The sequence below is a fragment of the Macrosteles quadrilineatus genome, unplaced genomic scaffold (genome assembly GCF_028750875.1).
Source record: "Macrosteles quadrilineatus isolate MER2022 unplaced genomic scaffold, UCM_ALF_1.0 Scaffold_4__1_contigs__length_99947679, whole genome shotgun sequence".
NCBI classification, from domain to species: Eukaryota; Metazoa; Arthropoda; class Insecta; order Hemiptera; family Cicadellidae; genus Macrosteles; species Macrosteles quadrilineatus.
In genome coordinates, this window is record NW_026542597.1 from 55,815,795 (window position 1) to 55,826,819 (window position 11,025).

At 34.3% G+C, this 11,025-nt stretch overlaps 2 protein-coding genes across 2 annotated transcripts in view; one reads left to right on the forward strand and one right to left on the reverse strand.

Annotated features, from left to right (window-relative positions):
* LOC128991868 (exocyst complex component 1) overlaps nt 1–3,805 on the forward strand; it is a 51,443-nt gene extending 47,638 nt beyond the window's left edge. The window contains exons 17-18 of the mRNA XM_054415110.1: nt 1,600–1,794; nt 3,072–3,805. Of these exons, the coding sequence (XP_054271085.1) occupies nt 1,600–1,794; nt 3,072–3,224 (348 nt within the window). The 3' untranslated portion in view covers nt 3,225–3,805. The remainder of the gene's footprint in view (nt 1–1,599; nt 1,795–3,071) is intronic.
* Nucleotides 3,806–5,080: 1,275 nt separating this feature from the next.
* On the reverse strand, nt 5,081–9,990 carry LOC128992364 (uncharacterized). The gene is made up of 3 exons (XM_054415911.1): nt 9,840–9,990; nt 6,447–6,622; nt 5,081–5,218 (listed from the first exon to the last, which is right to left on the reverse strand). The coding sequence occupies exons 1-3, from the start codon at nt 9,874–9,876 to the stop codon at nt 5,156–5,158; spliced, it is 276 nt and encodes a 91-aa protein (XP_054271886.1). The 5' UTR covers nt 9,877–9,990; the 3' UTR covers nt 5,081–5,155.
* Nucleotides 9,991–11,025: the final 1,035 nt, after the last annotated feature.

An 11,025-nucleotide genomic window follows, 5' to 3' on the forward strand; every position in this document is an offset into this window, starting at 1 on the left:
TGTTATCAATCTGAGTTAGCTTATTAGGATTACTGGTACACCTTTAGTTAGGCTAGGCCTATAGTCAAAAAAATTTTTAAACCACATTTTGAAAACTTTAATACTTACATTGTATAACAGAATACCCCCGCCGCAGTAAACCTGCAAACTAAGTGAATTATTGGGTCTGATGATGATTGGAGTGTCCAATCGAAATTGATCACCACTTACCATCTTTTATATGTATTATCGTCTTGTGAGTAAACATTATAAGTGGAAATGTATTATTACAAGTTAGTGTTATTTGACATATATTTGTACTTTCACGTAATTTAATAACATGTACGATGCTGATCAAGAAATTATTTAATATAATTTTGTTCTACTAAAAGTGAACTGATAAACTTTCTTCTAAATTCATCCACTCCCTATACCAAAATACCCGTTTTCTTATAACTTCATTAGCTAACCATTGGTACCCACACAAAATGTTTTTTTCTGTAACCCACAATTCCAACCGGTTCAATACTACCCAAACAACTTAGCCATAAAAAAAATTCCTCGATAATGAGATACCTCTCCCAATATTCCCTTTTTTATGGAGTGGATGGAGGACTTCTTCAACAAACTTTCTGAAACCTCTCATGTATGAAGATTGTGTATGAAATTGAACTAAAAGATCTGTGAGCCTTTTAAGCCCGAATTAAAAAAAAAAAAAAAAAAAAACTCGTGTACAGGATAAGGTTGAAACCAGGGGCTTAAATTACCTTAGTAGCCTGAATTGCTCGATTAACTTCTGAGAAACTAATGTCTTTATCTATAAACTGATCAACTATTAGAGATTCAGTAAATAAAAATTTCGTAGCTTCCAATGGGGGATCAAGCAACATTTTTAAGTGCCGGACCCAATCCTCAACAATAACTAAATAAATAATTTGCTCCCACAAGATGATTTTTTTTTTTTTATGATCAAGGCCTACTGCTTTCCAAAAATCACTCTTATTACTAGCCATCTTTACTTTTTGCAGCACATTTCTTTATTTCTTTCATAGTCCAATCTTTTTACTGGTGGCAAATGTTTGTACTGCTTATTTGCTAAGTATTCATTTTATTTGAGTAAGCAGTACAAAAACTAAGTATTCATTTTTCAAAAATGAAGCATTTTAAAACTTTATTTCCACTTTTATTGCAATCTTTATCAAACCACGTTTTTTCTTTTTAAATCGAGCATTACTAGAAATCTCCTGATTACCACAGAATGCTGCAACCTTCACACTGTTATCTTATCTAACAAAATATTTGACTTCACATCTTCTACTGGCCCTAAGGTGTCTAAATATCTTTCAATTTTTTGCAATAAAGGGATGCATTCCTAGTTAGTTAAAGAATTTTTACACCTTAAAAAATCATATCCTAATGCTGCATAAATTTAAATCCCAAATTACTGTAGCCTATTTAATTTAATTTTAGCTGCAGTTTTCTATTAGTACCAAACACAAAAATTATTGTTGTATACTCTTCCTCTAATAACAATAAATTATTATTTGAGTTAAGGAAATTTTGCGCTTCAAAAAAGATTTCTAGGATCAGGATCTAATATTTATATATTGTTTTTTTCAGCAATTCTTTGATGGGGTTCAAGCTAAAGTAGCGCAAGGTGTGAAAGAGTCGGAGATCAGCTATCAAATGGCATTCAGTAAACCAGAGTTGCGCAAGGTCATTCGCGAATACCCCGGCAGAGAAGTGAAGAAAGGATTAGACCATCTGTACAAAAAAGTAGAAAAACACCTTTGTGAAGAGGAAAATCTTCTCCAGGTAAGATCCAGTGTTTATACATCATAATCACCATCACGAAAACTTCTAATCCACATCAGGGACCTAAACCAGCCCTACAGCAGGACTGGATAAGCGGAAAGATCAGATATCATGTAAAGTAATAAAAAACATTTTATAGTGGTTAAATAACCTTTTATTTTCGTCCTAGCTAAAAATAGTTGTATAGTATCAATCATACTTGTAATGGTCACGTAGGTCCTGTGTCAACATTTATTTTATTGTAATGATAGTCGGTTGCTTGGATGTCTATCTATGTCCATATCTATATATTAATAGGCAAGCATGATTCTTTCAAACCTTTCTCAGGTCGTGTGCATGGCAGAGAAAACCTACGCATACTGTAATAAAAGATATTTTTCTGTAGATGAGCAGAATCCCTTTATAAATTACAATAGGATCAAAAATAAGCACAAAAATGAATTTTAAATTTTAAAAAATTAACATGGGCCTTTAACATGCTGGTGACGAAATACATTTAATTTAATACGAAATCCTTTAAAACAACTCAACAATAACAACTAACAGCAAACTTCTCTAAAACTAACATTATGTTTTATCAGATAGTTTTTAGCCAACTAACTATTAAATTCTATCAGTTACTTTTTACGGGACTATCTAATAACTTCTAAGTTAGAATTCTTGACTAATTTTCCCAACCATGCATGAGACCTACGGTAATAGCATTGACTATTGGATAATGAAATTGTATTAACAGCCAAAGGGCCTATCCCTATGGAAAATGCTAAAAGGCAATTGAACCACTCTAAGTTTGTCTTACCAGCTCAGGGGCAAACAACATCAATGAGTATAATAAAAACATTGTACAGTACCTTTAAATGTCAAGGTCAAGGATGAAAGTAGATTTAAGTTTAATTAAGTAAATTAAACTCAAAAACTATAGTAAAACTTAAACTGGATAAAAAGTTTAGTGTTTTCTTTGGATATTGTGAAGTACACTGTGCCTATACCAACCTGTCTAATATTTATTGGGTAGCTTCTTTGAGGGCCAACTGAAGAAACTCATATCATCACTTTTTAAAGTAGCTTGGAGAGTGCTCGGTAAATTTACTAACTCAAGCTGATTTCATAATCCTATTTCAATAAACGATGCCTTGTTTACAAAGAGACTAGAAACTAAACTGTGAAGTGCGGCATAAAAGATATTCCATTACGTAGACCACACAGGACCTCATAATACTGCTGCACTTCTTCAATGTACTCTTTCTTACCTGTATGGTCGAATCCTTGTGTTGTAGGTGGTATGGAGAGAGATGCAAGAAGAGTTTATTAAGCAATACAAGTACATTGAAGATCTAATACAGAGATGCTATCCAGGCTCTATGATCACTCTGGACTTTTCCATTGAAGAAATTCTTCAGTTCTTCTCAGAAATTGCTCGGTCCCACTAGGATTGTGGGTGTTCTGAATTTAAAAGCTTTAGTATTCCAACACCTAGGTTAATTTTATTGCTACAAAGAAACAGTGAAATATAATTTTAGTTTTGTACATCTGTGATCTCATTAATTTGATTGAAGTTCATCATTGGTGATGTGAGTTGAGTTTATTGATCCTATTTTTCATTGCTAACCAATGTTTCACATTTTGCAATCTGGAATCTTAGCCCATTTGTTGTTGGTTAGATCTTATCAACTGAGTATATAAGTCTCACATAGTGTTTTATATAAAGGTTAATCATCTTCATTTGTTAAGGAAAGTATATAATTTAGTGCAAAGTTACAGTAAGAAAAGAAAACGTCTAGTTTAATCTGTTTGCTGTTTCCCAAACTTAACCAAAGGCTTTTGCTTTATCACGTCAGGTTAGTTTTTCATGCAAATAAGTACTAAAAGTGCTTTTGTATTATTCTATGTAAAGTTTAATAGTAGGCCTATGTATATAACCTAATTCTATCTTGTTATTTAGTGTCCCAATTAATAACAAAGGAAAATATATTTTTGTAAATAATAAACAAAAACATTATTTAAATATTAATTGTGTATATTACTTCCTATATACAAACGCTTTCTAGCAACTAAACAATTGTTGAATACGGACTAAATGTTGTTTCCAAAGGATGAATCTGGCTGAGATTTCATTTTGATTAGTACCGTCATGGACAAATAGAATTAAATATAGACCAACAGCAGTGCTACAGTTAGCACAAGTTCTGGCTTCCACCGCTGGGAGTGCCGTGGAGTTAAGGCGCACACGCTACGTAACTACTTGATGCCGGTGGACGCCAGAACTTATGCTAACCGCAGCACTGCTGTCTGTCTATATTTAATTCTATTTGTCTATGGTACCGCTAAGGGGAATCTATATATACCATACAGTATGAGATTAGTTTATTGCCTAGAGTGCTTCCAAGATAGCAATGGATTAAAAGAATTTAAATAATAAATTCTATTAGTTCAACTAAGCCAGTTTTCACCATTTTATTTTTAATTCGTTTTTTTAGATGGTCTAAAAAAAGTCATTTTTTTTTCATACTGTTGGAAAAATAGTCGTTTTTAATGCATTCGTTGCGGGTCAAAGTAGCATTTTTTACTCTCTAGGGAGTAAAATCAGCTGCAATCTAATGTATCGAAAGCATGTATCGATTGTAGCTTATTGTAAATAGTTTGACAAAATATCAATAGTATAATGTACACCAACACAATCATAATAGACGAAACGATTGAATCACTTACTAAAAAGCTGATGTTTCCATTAGAAAATTAAAATGAAAACAAGTTAAAAGTAGTTTTATATCTTTAAATAAAAACAATATTTTAGTTTTGTTACATAGTTCGTTCAAATGACATAAAAAAATATAGTTTTCATACGGCCAAAAAGTGTCTTTTCGCCCTCGCTCATTTTCCGACTGACGAACTCGGGTGGAAAATAGTAACTTCAGACCCCAGTGATGAAATATACCATCCTCCTTTTAACTAATGTTTTCCTCAAAATATTTCTGGAAACAATTTAAGAATTTGATTAAAACCCCAAGATAAGACAACCGTCTTCTCATATTGCAACACTGTAACCCATCAACTAACCAAATATAAATCACTACAGACTAAAAAACTTTCATTCCTATGTATAATTACACACATAATTGAACATACTATGACAGCCATGAACACTGCCTGTCATGTTATCAACCACACTGGAGCATCTGTTGATGGTAAAACTCCTTACGAGTTGTGGTTTCAAAAGGGTCCTGCGCCCGTTGAACATTTTCAACCACCTAATACAAAATAATAGGGATGGATGAACACAATCATCTAACTTGTCTTACTTTTATTTTACAATAATAACATGTAATTTAATGAATCACTAGCACTTAATGTTTTGTTTGATTTATTCCTTGACAGGGAACGGGGGTGGATTCCAGTTCATGTTGATCAACCCAGAGGATTTGGCCTGAAAAACAACAAATAATAAACAATATTTCCTGCAGACTAAGCAAACTTCCATTTACTAGGTTTCCACAAAAATATTCCATTAGCGTTGTCAGATTTATTTCCTATTTATATAGCCTAACATTTATTTTAATGAGGTTTGCTACACCAGGGAAGGTGTGTTTTTTATTAAAACGTCTGATATCTTAGTATGAAATGAAAAAATTGACACATTTTGTGAAAATATATCCGTAAACAAGCAAACTACAACAGTTTATTTATTCTCCATAAGAATAACATAGGAATTTTAAAATTACTCAATTTTGCATTTTTACCATACCCGTCCGGGTATAACAACGCTTCATTATAGGCTACTAAATTATTTCTGGTTTTAAGCGCTAAAAAATTGTTAAGAAATAAATTACTAAATTATGAAATTGTGAAATTTTATGTTTTTAATTTGTTAAAAACCACAAGGTTTGTCTCAAAAACCACTGTTCCCATAGTCCGATCATACTGGTTCCCCAACGCGTTAAGAATAAATTTAGTTTTACACGTTTGTACCAAATTTCATCAAAATCTGATCATTTTTCCTTGAGTTATCGCGCTAACTGACACATAAATGAATGAATTTGAACGGATGGTGTTTTTGGTTTCTGGGGACCTCGAAACGAAAAAGTAAATCGATCCCGGGTCCAGGTCTTTCTAAAAAACCTTAACAAAGAGAAATCTAGAATAAAATTTAACTTGTGTCTGTTTTCAAGTTTTAAACTATTTCCTCAGACAAAAATAAGAACAATTTTGAGCGGTTAAAAAAAAACAACACTACAAATGGAAATCCCAACAATCTTTCAACAAATCAACCAAATTTGAGAAAAGGACTTTATACACAGGCCTAACTGTAAAAGCAATTGCTGGACAAATTTCAACAACAATATTGCCAGTGAATGTTTTAAAGTCATAACTAAGAAAATGTTATGTTATAATGACCAGTAATTGAAGAGATGGACCAGCAACTGAAGCAAGCAATTAATTATTGTTGTAATGTTGTGTCTTTGGTCTAAGTTAAATTATTCAACTTGAGAGAAATTTTGACATCGTGTAATGGTGTAAACATAGACCAATATCAATATGGAAAAAAAATAAAAAAATTATCAACTAAAAGTAACATTTAATTTGCTATGACTGAGTGTTTGATGATTGGCCATTTTTCTTAATACAAATTATGTGAAAAAAGCCAAAACACTAACCACTACCAAGGAGACAGCGAAGAAGCCAACGCCCAGGATCAGATGCCTGTTGTATTTGGCCTGCATCTGGCTGTGGTGCTCCTGCCATGAACCACTCGGCACCGGCAGATCATCCATTGTAGGTTTCTTGAAGTTGGCAATAGCATAGTCTGAGCTCTTCCGGGCATTGCGGCCCACTGTAACAAGTATTTTAAGGTTAGGTTAGGCTAATCTCATTATTAAACTTAATAGATATTCTCAACAACCCATTCCAGGGAACACATATTGGTGGAAGAGACCGAAGGGCACTTTGGTAAAAATTTACTGGAAGGAGAAAGCAAGCCAAGGTTTGTCCTTGCAGACAGTGCCGGATTCATCACTAGGCCACGGCCTAGGGCCTCAAGCAAAAGGGGACCACAGCGTCTTGTACAGAAAAATGTTTTTGGAATAAAAATTAAATTGTAATTTCCTAAAATATATAATTTGACACCATCGTGTGTGACGATAATAATGTCCCCATGATCGCGGGAGATGTTCCAGATCACGGAATGTTCCTGTAATCGCAGGAGATTTCACGATTTCTCCACAATTGCGGGTGACGATGATGATGTCCCCTGTGATCTCGAGAGATTTTACCACAATCGCGGGTAATTAAAAAACTAAGGGGCAGAGCCGCTCCGGTTAATTTGCCTGTAGTATATGCCTCAAGGAGGGGTTGAACCAGATGAAATGGCACTGGTGTAAGGAATTTGTATTAACTGCTTGTTACAGCAATATTTTTTCTGTAAATGGCTTTTAACAAATGTCCTGGCTAATGAAACTGTTGGTCTGTACACAATAATCTCTTTCAGCTGCGATGCAATCATGGTAGGCTATACATATATAGGCCTGGCCCTCTTAAAAAAAACAACAGCTGGTCTTAAGGTCAGTAACAAAACAGTTGTCCTAGACTCATATTAGGGTTTGAAATACCCATGTAGGTTGGTTCTCCATCTCAATTGGTACCTATTACTATTACTGTATTAGTATTCATTTTTTATAATATTGTGTAGGGCTAAAACATACCTTGTCAGACAATCAACATATGGGTATAGGATGTAGTAAGACTTGTTAGCCTATATATTTTTCAGTGGATATATTAAAATTTAAAGCCCCCCATTGTCAGGCTAAAAACATATAGGCCTACTAAGTTAAATAGAATAAAGTGGAAGCACAGACCAGCCCCTTGACTACAAGTCCATAAATTGAAGTTTGTGCAGCACATTGTACTGTAATGATGATAATTTATGCTGGACATTAGGCCTAATGATAATCTTGGCATTTAAGATCACTGCAGGAAAGGAAATCAAATTATAACCTACATTAAAATAATTTCATATTTATAGGTACATTTTTTTAGGAGACTAAGTTAGAGACAGCATATAAATTTTGAACGAAAGGCTAAATTATTGTTCTCATGCTCATTAGGCCTATATCTTCAACACACTCCTCTGCCACTGTTATGGACCAATAACTTTATATCAGTTATTAGGTTAGGTTAAGTAAGTTATGTTGTATTGAACCTAAACTCAACCATTGTATTGAAAGTAAGTTACGTTGTAGTGAGTCGGTAGCGTCGCGGACTTTGGGCCCAAGGCAGCGATGTCGTGGGTTCGGATCCTTGTCACTGCCGATAAGATTTTATCAGTAGCCTACAGTTCACCTTTGTACTGTACCGGCTCACTCCTTGCTTTGCTGCAATCGATCCACGCACGGGCGCTTAGTCTATGTGGACGGGCAAATGCAAAGTTAAAAGAGGCTGCCAACCTCTTAAAAAAAAAAATACCTTCCTAATCTAACCTTAATGCCAAAACACGTAATATAGTCACGAATCTGTTTGAGGTACTTTGAACCAAATGATTCATTATAAACAATTCAGTTGTGAACATAGTCAGGGATGGCTCCAGAGGGCAGGCCAGGTAACTTAACTTAGGTCCAAGCTTACCAAAAATTTGGTAGATATTTAAAAATTATAAATAACTTGGCCTAAATAAAGACATGTAATTATAGTAAATAAAGGGAAAGCATTCAAACTAAATAATTATTTTGCATTGAAATTTTAAAATTCCAGCGTTTTGCGAGAATAGCCCTTCAAACCTCTTGTCCCCCGATCAAACTCTTTCATGATTCTTGTCAGGCCTGGAGCCGCCCCTGCACATAGTCGTGTAGTGAGTTTCTTTACTTGCATCGAGTATTAAAACAGCTATTCGCTCTCCAGATACGGACTCAAGTCCAAAACACCACAAGTTATTACCATACAAACCACTAAATAGACCTTACAATATGTAGGGCCTCATAATCTATCTTTGGTTTTATTTTATTTTTTGACACTTTAAGACTCATTCCAACAAAAACTGAGGTACATTAACTTAAACTTATTTACGTTTTTGGATTCAACATGAAAACTGTAGGTAAGTAGTAACATAGGTAAGGGTACGGGTACAGTTACTTAACTGGGCTAACTTAACTTATTCTAATATCAATTGAAACTATCGATTCAATTAGTAAACCTTCATTCGATTTTTTCACCATCAGCAAGATCGGTTAGGTTATGACAGTTTCATTTGAATTGATATCTAGTTAAAAATATCAACTATTAATTGATATTTTCAATTGCTAGTTTCATTCGAGGCTGCACTTTACTTGGTCCTACATTCTTTCGAATAAAAATATCGATCGATATAGGCCTATCGATTGTTTCATTCGATATATTGTTTGGTTAGTTAGGTAAGGTTAACCTAACCTAACTAACCAAACGATGTATCGAATGAACAATATTCGTTATTTTCATTCCAATGAGTGTAGGACCTAAAAAAATACGCATACAAAAATATTGCCTAAAGTAAAGTGCAGCCTCATTCGATATTAGCGTAGCCAAGTTAAGAAACTGTACCAAACATTTGCTGCATAGGCTATAATTAGTAAGTTAGTCATAGATTGGCTGGAGTAAAGATAAAAGTGAGGCTGGTTTGATCATCAAGGTCAAGACAGATTAGCTGAATATTAAATTTTAAGGCTTTCAAAAGTCCTATAGGTAAAATTTACCTATTTTAGGACTTATGAAAGCCCGTTTTATTTAATAGCTCCTTTGATTTGGGTAGGGAATGGTCTGGGTAGACCTCCAAATTCCTGTACATTTAGGCTTGAAGCCACTGTGCACATTAGTAGAAACTAGCTAATTAGAAACACAGATATTTGGAATATTAACAACTAACAGTGAAAAATAAAAAAATCTAGACCTAGGCTAGCATTTTCGCTCGACATTTTTTATGAGAGTTACATTTGCGGCCTTGCTTCACGAGCTTGGCACATCTGCAAAGTAAACTTTACCCGTAACCATTTCTGCTAAGGGATTCAATTTAAGCTTATACTTACAGTTGTTTAGAGCTAATCTTCTCAAAGCACCACTCATTCTTAGGATTTGAGGGATAATTCGAGAAATTCAAAGTCTCCTTTACAGAAACCTAAATAATTCACCTTCAGCAGGAAAATTTATTGTTTTTTTTTTCTTTCAGCAGGGACGGACGGGACGGATGGCCGACAAGAGCAGCAGACAGCAGCAGCTGACAAAGTGTCATGTGATTGGCTGACGACATAGTTGATGATGCAGACTTATAGCATTTAAGTAGGGACACTAAAACCGTTGGTCTTAATAACTAAGACGCAAATATAAATGAATTTTGTATGCCAAACGGCTGCATGGAAAAATTCTTAAAAAGTTAAATTTAAAAAGCCCATGTTATTTTTGCACAGAATAATAATATGTGTTATAGACTAACAAACACGAGTAGAATTCTTATCCCATTGTAGATTTTAAAGCTCGTTTTTTGTGCCCCTGGTTCATGTCCTGTGACACTATCACTGAGTTATTATTGTTTGTGATTAGATGGTTTTTGTAACGATATATGGGTCTAGTTGCTTGTTTATGTAAATTGTAATCGAACTAGTGTACATATATTGCTCGAAATCGAGCAACTGTCAAGTACTTGTATTACAGGAGTTATTTCAAAAGCAATAATTAACAGTCATAATTTTGGGTCGCCGGAACTGTCCCCCGGAAAACTACCCCCCCAAGCAGGTTCCTACGTCATATTGACGTCAGAGACCGGGGGGGGGCAGTTTTCCAGTCACGGACACTCAAATTTAGTTGTCAAACAGTTCTAATATAACCTAACCTAACCAACCAAACTTGCTGTAACATTTCGAAAATCTGTTTTATATTCACCACATGCCTTTTCTATTATCCAACGGAATTACTCGAATTAAAATTAAAATTACATAGCATGATTTGTCAAGGGGGGGTAGTATTCCAGTCGCGGACACGGCTTCCATATTGGTTAGTTAGCAGATTTTGTGACGTCACGTTTAACCTGGGGGGGTAGTTTTCCGGGGGATACTATTCCGCATCCCCATAATTTTCTATAAGTTTAAAAATCTCAAATAAAACGTGTAAATGATATGTGAATACTCACTCTGTTCATAACATTTCGATAATAAAGATTTCTTGTAAATATTTTATCATTTTTCAGAAACTGTGTAGTATTTTTTAGTGTTTTCTACA

Excerpts from the sequence above, each read along its gene's own strand:
- LOC128992364 (XM_054415911.1), bottom strand. The coding sequence starts at position 9,876 with ATGAGTGGTGCTTTGAGAAGATTAGCTCTAAACAACT. Across the intron at positions 6,623-9,839 it reads AAGATTAGCTCTAAACAACT|TGGGCCGCAATGCCCGGAAG; the intron begins GTAAGTATAAGC and ends TACTTGTTACAG. Across the intron at positions 5,219-6,446 it reads TCGCTGTCTCCTTGGTAGTG|GCCAAATCCTCTGGGTTGAT; the intron begins GTTAGTGTTTTG and ends GTTGTTTTTCAG.